At 33.6% G+C, this 22,312-nt stretch overlaps 1 protein-coding gene across 37 annotated transcripts in view; it reads left to right on the top strand.

Annotated features, from left to right (window-relative positions):
• LOC129578692 (alpha-protein kinase 1) overlaps nucleotides 1-20,950 on the top strand; it is a 30,712-nt gene extending 9,762 nt beyond the window's left edge. For 11 of the 37 annotated variants that reach the window (XM_055467641.1, XM_055467639.1, XM_055467635.1 and 8 more), the window contains exons 3-16: nucleotides 7,067-7,216; nucleotides 8,934-9,045; nucleotides 9,159-9,322; nucleotides 9,412-9,596; nucleotides 9,679-9,829; nucleotides 9,925-10,062; nucleotides 10,411-10,458; nucleotides 10,944-11,189; nucleotides 11,273-11,418; nucleotides 11,487-11,562; nucleotides 13,352-13,414; nucleotides 13,733-13,792; nucleotides 13,945-14,308; nucleotides 15,902-20,950. In XM_055467641.1, coding sequence (XP_055323616.1) covers nucleotides 7,067-7,216; nucleotides 8,934-9,045; nucleotides 9,159-9,322; nucleotides 9,412-9,596; nucleotides 9,679-9,829; nucleotides 9,925-10,062; nucleotides 10,411-10,458; nucleotides 10,944-11,189; nucleotides 11,273-11,418; nucleotides 11,487-11,562; nucleotides 13,352-13,414; nucleotides 13,733-13,792; nucleotides 13,945-14,308; nucleotides 15,902-16,035 — 2,037 coding nt within the window. In that variant the 3' untranslated portion in view covers nucleotides 16,036-20,950. Of the gene's footprint in view, nucleotides 1-7,066; nucleotides 7,217-8,933; nucleotides 9,046-9,158; nucleotides 9,323-9,411; nucleotides 9,597-9,678; nucleotides 9,830-9,924; nucleotides 10,063-10,410; nucleotides 10,459-10,943; nucleotides 11,190-11,272; nucleotides 11,419-11,486; nucleotides 11,563-13,351; nucleotides 13,415-13,732; nucleotides 13,793-13,944; nucleotides 15,592-15,901 lie in introns of those variants that run through there. The other 26 variants (XM_055467657.1, XM_055467656.1, XM_055467658.1 and 23 more) reach the window with 9 other exon arrangements.
• Nucleotides 20,951-22,312: the final 1,362 nt, after the last annotated feature.

Raw genomic sequence — 22,312 nt, 5'->3', positions numbered from 1 at the left:
AGAGAGAGAGAGAGAGAGAGAGAGAGAGAGAGAGAGAGAGAGAGAGAAAGAGAAGGTGAGCAACAGAGAGCACCTTGAATGAATCAAATTTGCACGGTAACAAGCTATGATACGATTTTGATATCAACGCATATACTGCCAAACATGAAAGCCGACGTTTTGCGTTCGCTTGACTTATTTTTGTTTGTAAGTGTGTATTACACTTTTTTTTGTCTTTATTCTGCTAACATTCGTTGTTCTGTTGCTTCCACAAACATGTGGATATTTATGAGCGCGTTTGCTAGATATGAAATCGAAAATACCAAAAATTCACGCCGATCGATACGCACACAAGCATTTTTGTTCAGCTTTTGCATTTTATCAAAGAAGAAGAAAAAAACACGCGTGTGTATGTTCGTCGTATTCCGCGTTGATGGTTCTGACTGACATCCGTACATCCATAGGTGATTCAGCCCATGTGTATGTGTCGAAATAAAGTTTATCAGAAGAAGAAGAAATAAAAGCGAAACTGTTCTTCGGCGCGAATGAAAAAAGAAACACATAAATTATTGTCTCATCATTTGAAATTTTCGTACATATTAGTTTCGATGAGTCTTCTGCTTATGTACACACATGTGTGTATACCGTGTGAGGTATGATTGAGTTGAAGAACATGGAAACCCAAAATCGTCACCGTACTCAAATCTTAACTGGTTAGCAATTAAAAACAAGTCCTTGGCCATTTTTTTTTAAATATTATACACAACAATCATTTATATAATATCATCGTCGATCGTGTATGGTTTTTTTTTTCTTTTCCCTGTGTGTGTGTGTGTGTGTGTTGGTTTGTGGTATTGCTTGTGATTGTGTGTTTTCTCTGCTAGTTTTAGTTACGTTTCTTTTTCGTTTGTGTATGTTAGTCTTTTATTTCGTGTTTCTTGTCACACTTGTGGATTGAGATTTCGAAAGAATCAAATCGCTGCTCTGTGGTTCCATATTAACAAGAAATAATGAACATGTTTCCGTTTCTTGGATACTTTAACAAAAAAAAACAATAACAACTGCGAACATATCAATCGCCAGCACACAAAACACACACATTTATGAACACATATAGCCATAAATAGCGAACAATTGGTTTCAACATTCTGCATCAATGGACAAATGATCCGAAATCAATCAATTTTCCCTGAATGAAAAAGCTGTTATCTTTATCCATTTCTGTGCAATGAACAGACTATATGATATTGATTGAAGCGATTGCAAGTTAAGTTGATACCAATTTCAAATTTTACCTGTTGAATTGTGCATATGCAAATGTTTGTATGTATCGTTGTTGCCACATTCAAACGACCAACAAATTTAATAGCTCTGTCACATGGAGCCAAGTGTCAGAAGAATCATTTCATGATGATGATACCAAAAGTATCTACAAAATTAGAGAGAGAGAGAGAAAAACAGGCGTATTTTTTATTCCAACAAATTTCAGTTACTGTTTATACAGCAACTGTTATGAGACAGATGCCATATGCAAACACAATTCTTCAGAGGCAGAAAAAAGTTGCTAGTTGTAATATGTTGAAAGTTCTAGAACGCATTTAATTTAAATATTCATAATTGAAAAAAAAAACTCCATTTGTTCCAAGTATCACATACACGATAACGATATTATGATGAAAATCTGGCAATATTTGGGCTGGTGTTTTCACCATGTCCACTAGTACAGTCCAAACAAACAAAGAGTTTGGCGACACCAATCTCACGCAACAATGCCACGATCTTATCCTCGCAAAGTCTAATTGCGAAAATGTTGTTGTTCATCGTCAAGCAACAGATATAACTGTGATCAGCGTATGTTATCCTCTAGCGAGCCGAAAAAAGACCATTTGTTTTGTTTTTCAAAAATTAAAACAAACACGATAGGTTGTTGTTTATTTTCAATAATTTAACTAGCCAAATATCGCTGAGTCATAACATGGCAAAAATGTTAATTTCAACAATCATAATGAGAAACACATTATTTCGATGCGGTTGCCCTATCGAATCAGTAGTTTCGATAACAGTCACATTCGTATAACGAGTATTTAGCTCTTTTTCTTTCAATTTCAATTGAACACCATGAAACACCAGCAATAGTAATAACAACAACAACAACAACAACAGAAAAACCCAAACCGGAATTATACACAAGCAAAACCATTATACAAGCGAACGAGAAAAAAGAATGTACCCAGTAAAAAAAAATAGTGAAACCGAAGTCAGGCCGAGATTATGTTCAAATGATTGATGGTTTAGCACTCACACACACACATATCCCATATTCAATTAATTTTCCAAACCAAAGGTATTTGACAGAAGAGAAATCATATTTTTTACTGCGCTAAGTATTGATAGAACTGGAAAATAGGAACTGGATGAATATTATATGCATTGTCCAGCTACTGAACTGTAAAACGCCATCTGGAGAAGGTTCAAGTGCTTTTATTTCCACATTTTTGTTATCGATGCGATTACATATCGATTTAAAAGCAAAACACACATACACATATTATTTTACATAGAAAAAAGAGTTGTCCATCCATTTGATTTTGACTTTGTAAAACGTTCAAGTTGTATTTCTCCGTTTTTCACTGCAAACGACTTTCCATTCACGCAGCCAGAAATTTGTCCACGTAATCGAATGGTATACTTGAAAAACGCTTAAAATTGCCATAATCAAGTTCAAAAATCGGGCCGCTTTAACCGATTGCCCGAGTAACATACATTTTATATTCGCTGTGTAATGAGGGTTCTGTTTAATGTTGCTCCATCAAAGTCCCGTGGTGCAAACGTTTCAATTATATATTTTTATGTTTCATTCAATTTGACATTTTCTCTGATGTTTTTCCAATGAATTTCTTATCAAGTTGTATAAGTTCAATCATTTTTTTGTTGCCAAATGTGTTTTATCGACAGGAAAAATGCTCTCTCCATGTGTACACAGACCCCCATCGTAAATGTGGAACAATAGCGGCAGTGAGCGAACGAGTGGAGAAATTTCATAGTGTGCCCGTGAAATTAGCTTGTTGCCTTTTTGTCCATATAGCTATAGTCATTCATTCTATATGTGCATAAGCTAAAGTACAATTGTTTGATTTTCATTTGTTGTTTTGAACATGTCTCAGCTTCTGCATTCATATCACGGGGACCAGTTGAACAAAACACAAAACAACAATAACAATGACCAAGACAAACCCATAGAGAAGAGAAAAAAAAACCATTGGCTCTGATCGACATTCGAACTCTATATAGGTTGTTCTCTCTATCATAATATTTGTCATGTTTTCTCAAGGAATAAATTTTGTTTGTTGTTTTCGATAAGGTGAAGATGTGACGCGCTATTATCGCGTCACTTTTTTATTCAGTCGCAATTTTTATTCCAACTTCTTTCTTTATACACACATACACATGCAATTTATTTATTTTTTCTGTGTGTCACTGATACACTGGTCGGTATTTCAATGAATGGAATACATTTTTCTTTGGCGCGAAAACTATTCGTTCGCTGAATAGAAAGACAAAAAACAACGTCAACAAACTCATCAGATTGGCTGTGATTATCAAAGGGATATGTTGTTTCTTTTTATCTATTCCTGCACATTATAATTACGTCAGAACGTAATGGACGTATATTAAATCATAAAATAAGGAAATGGAACTATTAGAATTGTTTTATTTGTCATAGAATTTTTGTACAAAAAAAAATGAGCACATGTAAACGATGACATTTATCGAGTAGAATTTTTTCCGGAGAATTTTAAAGCACTTGGAATTCTTAGAACTGATAAAATGAAATTTAATTTTAATATCGAAGGGAAAATTTCCAAAGATAAAAATGAAATTTTTTGGGTAAGAACCAAAAAAACCTAGCCAAACCAAAACCACAAAGTCGATGAAGTCTTAAACAAAAATCAGCAGCATGGCATCATCATGATAATCGGCAAAGACGCAGATACGTATGAATGTACCGCACTTCAAATAGCATCTCGCTGAACTGCTGACTAACTGGCTCGACGACATTGTATCGAATTAAATATAAATATATATATATTAGACTGCTCCAAAAAAAAAAAAATTGAGATATTTAAACCCGATCGGTTTTTGAAAATTTGCCTCAAAAAAATGGGTTTGGCATCAAAAAATCGAAAAAAGTAGAAAAAAAACCACTTTCTCAAAATTCATAAAATTTTTGAGTAAGGTAGTTTCGGAAGCCATTTTAGATCGCAACATTTCGACCTAAATCATTTTTCCAGCCAATTTTCCGCCAAAACCAGTGATGGGGTTTTATTTGGCTCGTCAATATCTATAACTTTCACCAAGACATTAGCCCTTAAAAAATTATTCTGGGCCAGTTACAATGTAAAATGTCCGAAAAAATGGCAATTTTTAGGCATTTCTTGCATTTGTTGATCTACCAATCACCCATGCGGTAGACTTTTGTTCAGATTTTGACTTGTGTCGTGTAGCTACAACCTATATAAACATTTTGGCACTTGTCAGATTGCAATTTGGATGAAATTTGGCGACAATTGATTCAGGCATAAAAGACAAATTTCAGGCCAAAATGAGCAAATCACAAACATGAGCTTCGGTTTGACAGATAAAAGCAAAAATGCCTTTTCAATGGCCAATGTCTTAGTAAAAGTTGTAGATATTGACGAGCCAAACAAAACCTCATCAACTGTTTTTGCCGAAAATTGTCTGGAAAAATGATTTAGGTCGGAATGTTGCGATCTAAAATGGCTTCCGAAACTACTTTACTCAAAAATTTGATGAATTTTGAGAAAGTGGTTTTTTTCTACGTTTTTCGATTTTTTGATGCCAAACCTATTTTTTTGAGGCCAATTTTCGAAAACCGATCGGGGAGTTTGAATATCTGAATTTTTTTTTTGGAGCAGTCTAATATATATATATATCGTTATGTAAGTTCATGAATTTACTATAATTTTCGTATAACTTTATCTCGTTGAGTTATGAGCTAGTTTCGTTCATAAACGTTGTGTTCGTTGTATTTACGCGGCGAGCAAATTTTTGTTTTGTTTTGACTCATTCGGAATAGAATGTCACGTTCTCATACTGCGACTCAACGCTGTGCTCTTTCCTCCTTCTCTCACTCGCTCTGTGTGTGTGAGTGTGACTTTTTTAATTATCATTTCAATTCACATTCAAGTAGTCGCCGTGCTGGAGCTGAATATTTATTATTTTAATGGGATCCTTATGCAAATCATATCCATATGCTTACTACAAACGAAGCGACGAAAAAGAGAAACAGCATTACACCTCGAAATGAAATTCAATTGGAAACAATTCCAGTAAATTATATTCACTAAGTGTATGGATAAGTAGATTAATAAGCAAGACAAAAACAACAACGAAACGAAAAAAAAATGACTGCGTAAACTTTCAATAGCGCAAAAACTTGTTTGTGTATCATCAGATTACAGCGCGCTCGACGCTTATCAAATGTCCTTCTTCGCCGACGACGACGACGCTATTTTACAAGTAAAATGCATGCTAATGTTGAGAGTAACAATTTGATTGTGTGTAATGATTAAAGTGATCGCAAAAAGCGCGGGAAAAAGTGAAAAAGCATCGAATATGACGAACGACCGAGAACCAACGCAAATGTGCTTGGAAACTTGATAAACTGTTACTATATCAATCGCTATCGTCGTTCAGTCGGCAAAAATATATATATGGAATGTGTTTCTCTCATGTGCTTACCGTATTCACGTACGAATAACGTACGGTCCCAACCAGAAAACAAATACACACACGGTCAATGGTATCGTCGTTGCTACGAATCAGCCAACATACATATCGCAGTCGTCGCAATCGGTGTGTGTGTGTATGTTTGTATATCTGTAGATTTATAGCGGTGAGAGAGAGAGAGCACGTTAATTTTGTTCACATGAACCTGGTCAACGTGATTGAAACTCAACTACCGTCTTTCTTTTATAGATAAAATACAGAAGAACGGAAAAAAATGGTAGCGTATAAAAATCAAAACAAAAACAACACACGATCAGAATGTGCCGTCCGAGCACACACAACACACTATTGTGCTATCAAAATGCTTCCTTTTTTCCTCGTGAAACATTTCTGCCATCTGGTTGCTACTGTGCTTTTATTTGCACAAACAATTTGAATGAAGTTTTGTCTAACATTCTTTCTCTCTCACTCATATACACGTACACGAAATTCCATCTGTAACGATAATAAATAACAATTAAAGCAATGAGAAGGGCAATGATAACCTTTTTTGTAGGAACAAAAAAAAAATTACGCTCAACGCTGAAAATAGACATACGTTCGCCATCAGAGCGGAAATTTTTTCGCTACTTTTGTTAAATCTTTCATTGGTCTATCTTTGAAATAAATGTTACCCCATTCGCATGAGGGAGGGAGGAAAATAGCAATAGCAAAACGAAATAATTCTTTGAATCGAATACCGTTACAGCATTGGAAATAACTCAATCGTACATGAGCGCACGATAAAGATCCAATTTGCAAATTTTCAAACTTAAAACCATTCGTAACGTTCAATTTTCTTCGATTACACTAATTAGAATGGGTTTGATTATAATGGACAGGAGCAATAATTATCACTGTAATAAAACTTCCGGAGAGTGCCAATTTTGAGTGAATCAATCTTGGCAATCATTCGGTAGACGTTATTTAACAATATTTTCTTTTCGCTTTTTTTCGTTTTCAACGAACTTCATATCTTCATCAGTAAAATCGGATTCCACCACTTTTTTAAATTCAGAGATTTAATCATTTTTTTTTCGTTCAAATTTTGATAACATTTCCGAGAAACTTTCAATCAGATTACAAGTACATGTGTTTATCACTTGTTGTCCCTCCCACCAACCAATTCAATTGATCGTTATTTTATTTAATTTCTTGGACTTTCTGATTTGCTGTTTATCTTGTTGTCATTGGCAAATGACAATATTTATTGGTTTCTGTTGTGTTACGTGTTTGCTGATCTCTCTCACTCTTTGTCAATTTTCTTGATTTTGATCTTGTATTGCATATATTCTAGGTGATTTCTCAGTCAAAAAAGACTCTAGCGCCCGCAACAAATTTAGGAACATTTAAAGGTGGATCGTTACCAAATGTATCTGAACAAAATCGAAAGCAACAAACGACAAATGCTCAAGTTGTTGATGCTGCTAATGTAACTGGCAAAAAGGTGCAAAAACAAAACAAAACCAAAAATACACACACTCACAATTGTATCCATGCGTATAATTTAGCCATTTATCTTTAGTCGTGATTATGATGCGTGTGCATGTGCCCGTTTGGAGATGAATATGCAATTATTTGCTAGTATTGTTTCATAATACAATTTGTTAGCAAATTATTTGATAGACTTTTTGATTACATCAAACACGGAAAAATTGTGTTTCTTGTGTCGATTTTTTTGTTTGTTTCTCTTGTCTTTGTTTTTGAGTTCACATGTGAACCTTTGACCCGTCTCTTGTAGGGGGTAGAACGTTTCAATCTGTTTATAGTTTGTGATTCTTGAACATGAAATTGCAAAGCAATTTTTAAATTTAGAAAAAATGTGTGCCCGAATCAATTTAATCTTGTTTTCTATAAACTGAATGCTTAATTTTCATTTGCTTTTCTGTTCTTCTTCTCGTCCAAATCACGTCGATCGAATCGAGAGAGAGAGAGAAAAATTAGTCGAAAAAATGACGATTGTAGAAGAAAATGCCGAGTTTTATGTTGCATGAATTTAGTTTGTTTATAACTTGCGGTGATTTTAGAAAGAAATCAAAGCTTATCAATGCGCGCAATAATTCTGAAATACTTTTTCTAACTTATTATGATTTCAAACTACTGAAACAATCACAACCGAATGAAAAACAACCGATTTGATATGACATCAATAAATATGGAGACAACTGGTTGATCACTTTTTGCTTTTCTGTTTGTATCAAACTTAATTTTTCCGAACATGACAAAAAAAAAGGAAAGACGACAAACAACTGTACAAATATTGACTGAATGACAAATGTTCCATATTTTGAAGCCAGTGTCAAATTTTTGCTGGACCTGTACCTGGCACATTCTTGAATAATATGTGGTTTTTTGTTTGGTTTTCTAGTTGTAATTTATCTTTATGAAGATTTAAAATTCAAATTTCAAACCACATTTGGCAGATGTTTAAATGACTTTATTCCAGGAAAAAAGAACACCCATCTTTTTACTTGCATAATAGTGTGTATATCTTTTATAGTAGAAAAATTAGAAATGATTTTTGACTGAACAACAAAAATTCGCATCAATTCCTTTTTTATTTTAATACAAATTGGATCTTATCCATAGAACTGTGTGAAAAAGTCTAGCGTTTATATATTAGATACCATTTAATTTCCGGCTTTTGTATTGAATATTGTTTGTTTGAATTGGCTTTGCTGACTTGAAAGATTGTTCTGTTGTTGGGTTAAAATATGCCGTCCCCCCTGTTTGAAGTGTATGTCTTGAGCAAAAATTTATTATAGACAATTTTCACATTCAACATCCAAAGTGATGCCAAATTGCTTTATGTCAATATATGCCATGTCTTGCATTCCGAATGACAGATTATGGTAGTTATCCTTTTTCTAATTCGAACTTACCGCGCTTCAGGCGCTTTAAATGAAACTGTGCTCCGCTTACGGCGGATGCAAAGTTACGATCTTGGATGTGAAATATGCAAATCAAATCAAATGAAATTTTGTAGTAAAACCGTAGCAACAATTGGGACTTGCTTAAGTTTTAGTATGCTTTTGAATATTATCATGGCAAATTTTTCGTTTTTTGATTGTTGTTGAAAAGTTATTAAACTTCCTTCAGTATTATAGTGTATCAAACCACACCACAAGAAGATACTTACGAGTTTTTTTCTCTAATTCTTTCAGCCGGATGAAAATACATTGCTGCAGTTTAGCTTGGGAACTCAAAATACAATAAACGATGTAGTACAGCAGAAAAATAGCAGTAGTCAAAACACAACGCCATACCGGGAAAGAGGTAATTGTATACCGCACAATTGTCTCATTGCAATGAGACGCGAAATTTATTTCGAATTAAATCACAAGAAGCAAAAAAAGAGCAAAATTCATAATTGGCGTCTGTGTTTGCAGGTCGAAGTGTTGGAGTGGGTCCTATGCGTCGGCCAGGTGATAGGAAAATTGATACATCACCATACAGTAGCGGAAATATAGCCTATCTCAGCCCACCAAGTGACTCAAATTGGAGACGAACTAGCTCGGACTCAGCCATTCATCAAAGTTTAATGCAAAATCAAGTAAGCCCCATCATCACCTTTCATCCCATTCATTTTCCGAAATCCTCCAAATGCTAACAATATGCGACCACAATCTCATCTATTTGAAGGACAATCATCACAGTCATGGATCTCATTCGCCAATACCAACCAGTCCAGTTGCTCAACGACGTATACAAAGTAGCAATATAGATATTAAATCCTTTGCAAATGATCATGGCAATAGTTTTGTGTTGAGCTTAAATGATAATCGACCGAGATCGTCATGTGGATTGCCTAGATTACCTGGAATTAAGTACGTTGAGAACAAAATTGACGACCAAATTCTTTTGGTTGCGAATCTTTAATGTTCATGTGTTTTTCTTTCAATTTCACAGTATTTATCCATCGGCTCACGACAATTCAGTGCAAATACCAATTGGAAATAATACAGGATCGTTGCCCGACTTGACGTCCGTTCATTTTCCATCGCCGTTGCATACGCCACTCGATCAAGAGCACGATCACTCAAGCAGTCCGTACAGTTCGGTATGTAGCCCAGAGTGAATGGCTCGAAAAACATGTGGAATTGCCCGTTCCCAATTCGAATAATTCATTAATGTATTCTCAATTCAAACGAACAGAGTCCGGTTACAACATCACCAGCAACATTATCTCCGACGTCCATACCAACAAGACATCCTACCGCTAGATTCCCATATTCCCCTGTCAATTCTCCTGGTGAAGTAGTCAGTCCTACACATTCACATGGTACTAGTCAAGTAAGTGTCTCGATTCATTCAGTCAACACCACACAAAGCGTGCTATTAGAATATCATGCATTATTCTCGACGCAACACAAACAAACACAAACACTTTTTTCTACCATTTTTCATTCTACTCACTGATTTCTCACGTAATTTGATTTAACTTCGATCGTGTTTAATTACACCAACACACACACACATACACATACACATACACACATAGACAATTATCACTCCACATATTTACAATTGATCGAAAACGTTTATTTAACCCACATCAATTACGTTTTCCATCATTTCGTTTCATTTTATGCTTCTTTGGTTGATTTTGTTTTTGCCACACATTTATTTTATTTTTTACAGCATTTTTTATCTGTGCCCGGTAGCAAATTTCTTCAAAATGTTAATAAGGTATTGCTTATTAGTTCATCTTAATTTGATTTTTAATGTGTTATTTTTTTCGTTCAAATTTAAAACAACAAACGTCAACAATTTTTTTTTTAAATTTTCATTTAGAATGAAAACAAAGTAATGAATTAGACTTGCACACACAAAATCATGCGTGATCAATTTTTGACGTGTTTAAATGCAAATTTAACACTTATCTTTTTGTTTTGCATTGCAATGCTCGTTTAATGTTCAAAGCTAATAATAATACGGCAGCTCTATGTAATTTTAAAATATCATCAGTACTTTCTGTTGTTGTTGTTTTATGATTTTGCACTCTTCATAAACTACGCATTGCGTGATTAAAAATTGCTAAAACATTTCAAATGATGACGTCGCAAAAAACTCTATTCGAAAAGATACATATATGCAAATTTGCACAGGAGTGATGTATTTGCCCAAAATCCCAGTATTCATCTTCTCATTTTGATTGAAATCACCGAATTTAGGGTAACACGGCGTCTCAAAGCGGTCAAAATTCGTTCGGAAATGTCCAACAACAACAGCAGTCACCACGACAGCAACAGCAACAACAGTCACAGCAACAACAGCAGCAGCAACAACAGCAGCAGCAACAACAACAACAACAACAACAGCAGCAACAGCAACAACAACAAACGAACATGTATAGCCAGCAAAACCAGCACAGTCCACCGAATAATGTCCTGCACGGCTCTCAAAGCAACTTAGCATCAGTAATTATACCAAAACCATCATACGGAATCGATGCCATTTTTTATAATCCATTTCATTTGTTTTGCTCTTATTTTTGCTGCAGTTGACACAATCAAATTTATCGGGCTACCGAAGTCCGGGGCGGCCGAGTCCAGGATCCAGCCCGGGCCTAGTAGCAATGCCAAACAGCGGTGATTCAAACACAAGTGCACCTTGCAGTCCAGCATCCCAACCACTTGGAAACAATGGGTAGGCACATTGACGCCGATTTTTGCATTTTCGCATGAGTTATAACTGAACTATTTGGTCTTTCACAGGCAATACGACCAATTTCAAACGACTGAATACTATCTCAATCCATCGATTCAGCAACATTTTGAACAGTTTTCATTGGCAAGTATTTTTTTCACTTTACGCCGTTTTTAAGAGCATTTTAAGATTGTGCCCATGCATTTGTTTGAAATTTTTAATTCGATACACCACTCAGAAAGCCTTTTGAGCAAATGAGCAATTTTTTCTAAAAATTTATACGAATTAGTTTTTTTTTTGTAGAAACGTTTTCCATTTTAAAATCTTTTTTCAACAAATCAAACTTCTATTTACGCTCGTCGTGTAGCTTTTTTTCAATTAGTTTTGGTTTTGCTTGAAAATCAGATATGACGCCTTTTTAAAAAATCGTTTTAGATTATTTTAAATAGAGTTTTCCTTGAAACAGTCGACTTCTCCTTATTCTTCCTTCTAATGCTGAGTTTTTCAAAGTTACCCCGTTAAGAAGACGAGTCGTTTTAATTGGAAAATACAAACCTCACACTCAGGGACTTTTTTACCGGGAGCAGAGTGGTGCAATGTACCAGAGCGCAAACGATTTGAGGGCGCACAAGAGCGCCATATGATTTTTTTTAGGTCTTTTAAATTCAAATCGAACGAGAGAAGTAAAGGCGCGAAATTCTATTGTCTCCACATGACACCGCTTCTGGCACTCGCGCACTTCGGCGCTCTTGTTCGATTTGAGTTATAAATAACTAAAACAGCAGTTCCGTGTTTGCGTGCTCCCAAAATGAAATCCGAAAAAAAAGATATATTTTAATAAGCCAATGAAAAATAGCATTCAAGAATAGAAAAGACCAAAAAAAAATCCGCTCGCGCCGCTTTTAAATATCTACAAAAGGGCCAAAATCCTTATGGTAATGATATCATTAGCATATAGTGCCTACAGATCCTTTTCTTGGAAGAGGGGTTCTGGGAAAATTTCGCATGCTCTTCGAAAATTGTGTCTTTCAAAAAATCATGTCTGGCTGCCCTACTGTTTCAATTAGAGGCACTAAGAAATTTTTGCACCATGGCACGGGCGGTGCAAAAAAAGTCACTGCTCAGTGCTCACACTCTGACTCAATTGCTTTTGCATAATTTGCTTTGGTCCATGTTTATTCCCACCACATAACCATAAACGATTATAAACCATGGCTTTTAGCTTGGTCCAAAATCATTCGTTGATGCATAGTGAGTGTATCCAGTTAAGATAAAATGTAATTTCTTCAAAGAAAAAACCAATCGTTCGTCATGCAAAATGATTTGAGTGCATGTGCCGCTTATGATATTCTTTAATTCTAACGGAATGTCTTTTCTAGATATTTTTTGAGTGTATTTTATTTTTATCAATGTTTTATTGCGTATTTCATGCTTCCAAATTTGATTTTAAAAAAAAACCAATCATTTTGCAATTAAAAATCATTTTAGGGAACGGTAAGTCATTTGAAACATTGATTTTTATGGTTTTGCACGCAATTATCGTTTCAATCTCAAGCACTTTATAGTTGATTTTTTTCTCCTCAATTCTTTAAAACGACCTACGGTTCCTTCTGCTAGTTTTAACTTTCTTCGCTTATATATTGCCTTGTTACTTGAGCATCCTTTTTTTGTTTCGTCTCTCTTCTTTCGCAAGACAATTTTTTTCCTGAATGCAATATAAGTAGACAGAGATTTTTTTATTTTCAAAAAATCATTGACATTTTTTTTGCACCGTTATACACAATATATAGAAGTTTAATTCATTAAATGATAACAATATAAAATCAATTTGCTCGATTTATCTTCATTGAAACTGAAAGTAACGATTTGATTCACTTTTTTACGTGCTGCTTGCAATCAAACAAACAAATATTGCTAACATATAAAAAAAAAGGATTGGGCGGCACTTGTTAACACGTTGGTTGAGTCGGGTTGTACGTGGACTGCACAAGTTCAGGTGGTAGATAAAACGCAATAATTCAACATACGCTCTTTATTTTGTCATCTTATTTAGATTTTTTTTTTCGTTGACTTAAAGAGAGAATAAAAAAACCAGTCAAATGTTTCGAGCAAAGTGCAATTTTGGTTTTTTCCCTTGTTTTTAAAAATATTTTTGTTTTCTTTTGTTTGAGTTAAGGTAGAGCTCGACATTGATCCGAAAAAAATTCATGTAGAATTTTAATTTTAATTTCAATTGTATAATTTGATTTTAAAATGAACGAAATGTTTGACCATCAGAAATATAATTGGCTTTTGTTTTACTCTATGTCAACAGGTTGATAATCCGTTAACCGATTATTCAGCAAATTCACCTTTGAACCAGCCATATTCACCGGTATGAAATGATTTATCTTATAAAATCAAATGCATTACAGCTAGGAATAATATCAACTTCCATTTGTTGAAGCATTTGCTGAAAATTTAGAATGAAAAAAAAATATTTAAGAAAATCCGAACTAAACACCATTTCGAAATTCTTGTCAACAGTACGACGACGGCAGTTTTATACCAGTTTCTGGCTTAGACACGATACAAACGAATCAAATGCAAATATCATCATCAATGGGCCTTTCAAATCCGAATATTAATTTAAATTCAACCACGATGGCCAACGATGGAACAAACCATGTGAATCAAACGAATCAAGCGCATATGCAGCAGCCGTTGCATTCGCCGACGTCGCCGCAACATCAAAACACATCGCAAAATCAACAAGCGTCCAATTCACATCATCAGCAGATGACGCAAAATTCGCAAAATCAACAGCATGGCCCACAAACGCCGAACACACCAACAAGTATACCCGAAATTATATTCACGGACTTTTCAGGATCTAGTGAATTGACAAAAGGTAACATTCTATTTCGCTAGGCTTTAGACTCTAGCCTGAAGTCTAACAGAAAATAAAAAAAGAAAAGTCGAAAAAATACGGGCGAACACTTTTAAAAGGCGAATCCTTACTAAAACACCAATCATCATTTGATTAGATAGTATTTTTTTTTCTTTTTCAATTTTCAAAGGTGGACAATGTTTATTTGAATTGAAATAGATCAGTTTTATATACATACCCTTTCAATATACCAATATACCATTCATAAAATACCGATGAACGAAATATCGGTGGATTTGAAATCAATAGTAACGTAAAATTGCATGAATGTAGACATCGAACATTATGAAGCGGTCCAACCGTGCAATTGATGCACTCAGCATTCATGGCGGTGGTGGTGTAGAGGTTAGCACACTTAAGCGTTAGTCGGGTGGTCTAAGGTTCTATTCCGCAGTCGTCGAAAAATCTTTTCTCTGAAAAATTACATATGAAAATATGTTCTATTGACGAGAATTGATTTACCGTGGCTGTTGTGTGTGTTGGTTGTTCGAAGAAAAAAAAATTCTGCATCGAATTGAAACAGTGTAAATCACTGCCTTAGTTTGATGTGAGAGTGATGACGTGGCATAGTGTAAGATGGTTTTCAAGCAATGCAATGTGAATAACGATTTCAAATTACAAAATAATCTGATGGGACTAATTAATCCCGACGATTCGCTGGAAATTACCATATCAATATGGATTTTTAGTTAAAACCGTACTGTAATTGGAAATAATTCAGTACACATACGGTCTCTTAGCTCAATACAACTACCTAAAAATGTTCGTATTAAATCAGAGCCGTCACCTCACCTCACCTCACCGTTGCTTGTGTATAAAGCAAGTAACACAACCATTCATACCTTTACTGTGTGCTCGAACATTTTCCACTTTTGAATGGTTTCTTTATTTCTTTTTCTTATGAATTCCAGGGCATTTATTAAGCCATTTTATTGAATATTAGTTTTTTAGGATGAATGGTTCAATTTGATTTTTCAACACTTTTAATTTTCGCTATAATTAAACCGATTCTTTTTTTTTTCAAATTGCAATTGTATTTATTGGTTCTTTTTTGTTATTATTTCCTTTTGTAAAATGCTGAATTTCATTTTTTTTATTATTTTTGCGTAATTTGCTTATCTTTACTTTAATTTTGTAGTTTTGATTTTTCATTTTGGGTTATTTAGTTGAACTATGTAATGTTTTGTTTTTAAGTTACTTCTTTCGAGTAAAATTTAGAGATAAATAAATCAAATTAAAAATAATTTTTCTAGAGTATTATCGACCGAAATTGCAAAAAAAAAAACATGTGCTTTCGGCTGTGAATTATTCCTTTTTTTCTGTTTATTATTAAATAATTCATAATCATAATTGCTCTGCAAATTGTTTCCCATTTAGCTGAATCCACAATGTTTTTTTCTCTTTTCTTTTTCTTCTATATATAATCTGTCTGTCACACACACACACCATGAATATCGAATATTTCCATTCGACCGCGTGATGCTAAAACAAAATAAATTTAAAAAAATATCCATTATTTCGTGCTGGCATACAAACACACTCACACACACATAGACTTATTCGATCAACCAATTGAATTGGAATTAGGAACAATGGATTTCGCTGGATTTCAAATGTTATCGGATCCGAATGCAACAATGATTGCAGATCCAACTATCGAAGATAGCTTTAGGAGAGATTTAAATTAAGTCCAATTTACAAAAAAAAAGAGATAAAAAGAAATAAGTATAGAAAACAAATGCAAGAAGCAAAATGAAATGCCATTATGTTCTTGGTTCTCATCGGGGGTCGAGCTGATGTTTGCCGGGACAATAATCTACGTCAAAGTGCAAATTAACGTAAACGAAAAGCCGAATTAAGCTGAAGAAGTCGAAATAGAGAGAGAGAGAGAGAGAGAGAGAGAGAGAGAGAGAGAGAGAGATAAATCAGATGTAGAAGAACTCACTGCTCTGCGAAGAAGCTTATTCTCCCGGATGAACACCACTTGACCGTAAGAGTAGATATGTTTTTGTTAGATACAAATGGATTTTATTTAAATGAATGAAGAAAAAAGCAAAGAAATTAAGAAATTATCATAAAAGTAATTATATGAATTCACAAAACGACACACCGAATATGTGCAGTTTAGACTTTCATTTTTTTGTTTTGTAAATAATGGGATTTAAAAAGAAAAAAACACACACAATCGTACGAGAGATGAAACAAACAAATTTATCGAAATTGGCATACAGTATTTATAATTATGCTGATTGAATAGAAAACGACGAGTTGATGCAATTTAAAATTGAAAAAAAAATCCGAAGGATACACGTGTTTTTGTTACACCGCGTTCACTTGAGTCAGTGAAGATTTGAAGAAGAAAGAGAAAACATTTAGCAGAAGCATTTCAGTTTGGTTCGAAAATAAAACAAACATGAAGATTTGAACGGGAGGGGAAAAAACAAATCAATTGCGAAATTAATTCCGGAAGTAATATTGATCGAAAACGATTTTTTTTTTTGTGAATATGCACACGTTACATTTTCAATGACTATTTGTGAATAATTCCGTCCAACATCCAATTACAATTCGTATGTTTTTTTTTTTGTAATTTTTGAAATGAAAGCGTTCGATTCCGTAAAGTATTTCCACAAAAAAGAGAACAAAAGAAAATCGCTTATTTTCTAAAACGGTCACAACGGACTTCAATTTCGTTTTGTATTTTTTTTTTCATCCCCAAAAAGAAATTGACGCCAGTTTAGTGCTGGTTTGCTGCTCTGACACCACATTACACACAGTATGCTGCCGCTTTGCCGCTCTCACACTACAGCATGTAGTGTAGTGTGGTGTGAGAGCAGCAAACCAGCGCTAAACTGGTGTCAATTTCTTTTTGGGTCGTTTCGTTTGTCAACTTCAATCGAAGTGAATCTTTTTTTTCGCGCGGTAAACGGTTTCAATCAATTCTATTTGTTTTTCAATTGAGAGAATATATTTCAATTTCTATGGAGGAATAATTGAATTCGCACATTCATTGGGACTTATGAATTCTCTGACTCGATTCGGATTGGGGACAAAAAGATGTCAATATACTGAACAAAAACACCTATATTTCAACGCTGAATGCAGACCAGAAATCTGTTGAATATACAAAAAAAAAAGACACAAAACCAAAATCCATTTTTTTACATCCAAATTTCTCTTTGTATTTTAAAAAAGAAGAAAAAAAATCTTTTGTCTTATTTTTTGGGGGTTTGAATAGAGAGCATCGGCGAAACCAAATAATGTAATTCAATCGTGAACAGAAATAGAAAAAGTAAACGTGAAAGAAATGTACAACTTAAATGTGAATGGAATGCCGTAAAAATGGAAAAAAAAACCTAAATAAATAAGCGATGTTAATTGGCATGCATTTTGCTCGGAAGTTTGTGGTGCCGTGTGTCATATGGACCGTCATTTTATTAACGATCTTGTGAAACAACAGCCACAAAACAAAAACAAACAAACATAAAATTAATACATTGTCGTGTATGAATGTAGATCGATGTGAATCAATAACAATTCTTTTTTATTCCTTCTGTTGTTATAAAATGGCAAACAAAATAGCGACGAACAGTTGAGCAAGTAAAGTAAACAGAAACAAATAAATATAAAATCACAATTTTGTCAGTAAAAATTTAAGTAACAAGAGAGAGAGAGAGAGAGAGAGAGAGAGAGAGAGAGAGAGAGAGAGAGAGAGAGAGAGGGAGAGAGAGAGGAACACTTCGAATAATATCATCAGTAAACAATTGTCACAAAACGCTATTCTATTATCAAATCTTTTCGCATACAGAGTCTGAACATTTAATAGAATTAAAAAAAAATATCAACAACAACAACAAAACACAGAAATGAGCATAAAAACAACAACATTTGATTCAATTTCTCTTCTTTTCTTTTTTTCCGTTAAAAATAAAACCGAAAAACAAAGAAAAAAAATAATAATCATTATAATTACGATAGTGGAAAAAATGTGTATAATTGTCAATCACACACAAATTTTTTAAACATTCTGCACAAAAAAAGGGAAGTTAATCTAATAGAGAGGAAAAAAACAAAAATCGTTAATCATGGAAGTCGAATTTGTATGTAACAAATAAATGTTCATTGAGAGCAAATAAAAAACAAAAACAAAGCGCGCTTTCGACTTGAGCGGCCGTTTATGCAAATAACACGCAGCTTCAAAACAAAAATCTGTCAAAACACACACACACACAAAATCACACACATACAAATCGTTACGCAAGCCCCTTAAATTCGTTCCGTTTCCATTCAAAGTTCTCTCAATTGTTCTTTCTTTCTTGGATTGACTTGAATGTGTAGAAAAATAAGCAGTGCTGATGCAAGCACCAATCTCATGATATTTTTTCTACTATACGTTCTTGAAAAATGTCATTTGCCTCTGTTAAGCAAAGATAGAAAAAAAACCAAAAAAAAAAAATTACTGCACACGTGTAAGATAACTAAGCCTTTTGATTGTGCTAAACGTGTCTTATTTAAGAAAATGTTAAATATTTGTTCTTCCTTTCGGGATTTTACTCTTTTTTAAGTGTATTTTCGGATATCAACCTCATTTAAGAAAGATGTGTAACATTTTTCCAATGAAAACTCTCTCCTCTCTTCGATTTTTTTACAGGAATCGTCATCCAATTTCCATTCAAATGCCACGGAACGCAATCGTATCGACTTGCTTGTTTAGTTTCTGGGTAAAAAAAAATGTGTTTGAATGGAAAATTCAACGTATTTCTCATCGATATAATAGTCTGTAATAAGTTTCATGAAACCATTTATTTATAATCTGTTTTCTACATTCGACACCCCCTTCCTCCGTCAACAGAACATATATGTTGTCAATTCTTTGTATGAAATGGAACAATCTCTATAATTATTGCTTCTAATGCTAACGAAAAAAAAGATCGGAACTCACTGCGATCGAAAAGGATTGGAATTGGGCCATCATACCTACACAAAGACTGTTTGTAAGAAAAGAAACTCATTATTGCTGTGTGCGTTAAACCTGATTACATGATAATATAGTTGAATTTCAGCAAATATTACATTTCATTGTGATTCATTATAATGCTATCGTACCATATATTACTAACACATAACCAGAAAAGGAAAAAAAAGAAGCAAATCTGATTTTGTTTTCATTGTGAATATCGATGCAAGCAATTAATAGCCAGCATTTTCTGAACCACCATTTCACATATAGTCAATATGTACGTTGACAATTTTCACAAATCTACTAAACGAAAATATTAAATAAAAACCAATGAATCCCCTTTTCTAAAATAATTGGTTTCGTCATCAAATGTTCAGAATAATACAAGTAAAACAAACCGAATCAAATCATGTTTTAACATTGAATTTTAGATTGAATCGCGCACCACCATAATCCATGTAATAAATGGCACAACAATACTTTCGTCTTATTCACTGTTGCCGTCTTCAATTTTGAAAGAGAAAAACCTAAACGAGAAGAACAAACGAAGCAAACCATGTTTACAGTAATTTTGATAGTTTCCACGGTCCACCCACCATCCACGATTTTTCATTTGGATGGATTGTTTGGGCTCATCATATCAGCTTTTTGTCTCAATTAGCCAGCATTGGTCAGGGGAAAAACGACAAAGAAACGAACGAGAAACAAAAATGCATGATTCGGTTTGATAGATTCGAAGCACCAAACAGCACAAAATAAGCTGAAGTATGAATATTCCATGATTATTTATCACATGTTATTTGAATTGAATGTGAAAAACACACTCACTCACATACACACGCATTCAAATAAACCGGATTCTAGAGCTCTAGCATTCAGAATGGCAAAGAAATCGAGGAAAATAAACAACAAGTGAAAACAAAACAAATATTTACGGACATAAAAAATCAAGAGGGAAGAAAAAGAAAAGAAACTTCTTCAACATTTAATGTATTGCAAAGAAGCTAGACTTAGTGGCAATTTAAAAGAGAAACACCTCGGTAGAATTCATTGCTACACAGCGACAAATGGATCTTTTGACTTCGGATTTAAACAATTTTTACATTTAAATTTCAGAAGAATAAGAAGAAAAACACTTACACTTACTTTTTACTGTTTAAAATAAACAGCGTTTTATTAAGAAATCATTGATTTTCTCTCTCTTTTTTTCTGTCAATTTAATAGAAATACATTTATTTTTATTGTCAAATCGTTGTAACATATTATCATCTTTGAGGGACTATGAAAGAGAATGAATTAATAAAAATCGATTATTAAAATCTATGCATAAAAAAAACTGAACTGAATGTTATTTTGAGTTGTTTTTTTTTCGTTCTTCTTTTTCAATGACTACATGTTACATGTGAAATTGACCACGTCAGCATTGGCCGCTGCCCCGGCAAAAGAAGAAAATAAATCAGAATGAAAATGACAAGAAAATTGTATATTGACAAGATTGAGAATTTTTTTCTCTCGTCACAAAATATATCAAATGTTTCTATTTGTTTATTAATGCTTATCAATTTTTATCATCGTCTGAATGTACCTATATCCTAAGAATTTTATTTCTAGTTAAATAAAAACAAAAATTCTATTTAAAAAAACCAACAACAAGAAAAAGTATTCACAATCTGGATCATCCATCGATCGAACCGTTGCAAACAACACACACACACACACACACACACACGCACTACTTGATGCAATTAACGTGCTAGGTGCAGTGCATCTCTGACTCAATCTGCTCTGAACTGGGCCACATTTTGAAATGCAGTTGATTCATGTCGAATTCGTTTCGGTACCATCTCAGTACTTACAAACAAAAACAAAATGAATACTTTTAAGAAACGCACAAAAAAAATTCTCAATTTGTTTTTCTAATTTCTAAAATCGTTACGGAAATTTCTCCGGTGGAATCAATGATAATGATTTGAGCGATAAGTGGGAAATTTATGTTCCAAACACATAATTATAATCTTGTTGAGCGCCGTGACACAATTCGAATAGCATTGATATCAACTGTATGGAAAAGCCAAAATGCATGAAAGTCAATATTGGACACATATCGATTGCATTATAAACATTATATGTTTACGGCGAGATATCGGTGTGACTTTCAACGTGCGGCTTAATCTCATTATTGAGATGAAAGGTAAATAAAACGAAACAACAACAACCAACCAGAAAAAACAACAACACAAACAAATGAGAATATAAAATAGACAATTATGACAAATTTTCGATAGCTAGCAAAACAAAATTAGATCAAATAATGGTGCTAAATAAAAGGAATACACGACGGAAAAGAAAATGCAACAAAACGGTAAAAAATGATCGCGCGAAACGCCGATTGAACGCATCTCTAAATTGAGATGTGTGACAATCGAACTACGAATACCGGGATGACCACAGTTGATAATGTGCAACAAAAAAAACCGTTTAGGAAGATGAAGATGAAAAAAATTTATTTAAAATTAAAACAAAAACGAAAAATGGAAGATTTAAACATTTGAAAATAAGTGAAAACACAAGAGGAAAAAAAAACAAAAAAATATTTGAGAAATTTTATCTTTTGAATGTTCATATAGAATTTCAATCTTTACGATCAACATGACATGCAAATCTTTTAAAAAATGACTTTTAAAAATGACAAAAAAAAACAAACACACAGAATTTTAATAGCATTAAAAATCTATTCATGGAAATAAAAAACGATTTCACGATATAATAATAATAATATATAAATGTCTTTGAACTAAAGTTTACACAAATTGAGTTTTCATTGGTGTGTCTAAATTATAATTATAGCCCATGGAAGGTGACAAAGGTGAGTTTTTCTTTTCCTTTTCTTCTATTTTTGACGACCATTCAACGCCAATCCAAATATAATAAATAGCACTGAATAGCATATCTGTGATTTTATTGCCAAAATACGGGAGCTAATCATGTGTGATTTGATGTGTTTA

This window comes from Sitodiplosis mosellana, unplaced genomic scaffold, assembly GCF_009176505.1.
Source record: "Sitodiplosis mosellana isolate CC-2019 unplaced genomic scaffold, AAFC_SMos_1.0 Smas_scaffold_6226, whole genome shotgun sequence".
In the NCBI taxonomy this organism is placed as follows: Eukaryota; Metazoa; Arthropoda; class Insecta; order Diptera; family Cecidomyiidae; genus Sitodiplosis; species Sitodiplosis mosellana.
The sequence above is the reverse complement of the archived record's forward strand: the minus strand, read 5'-3'. Positions and strand labels throughout refer to the sequence as shown.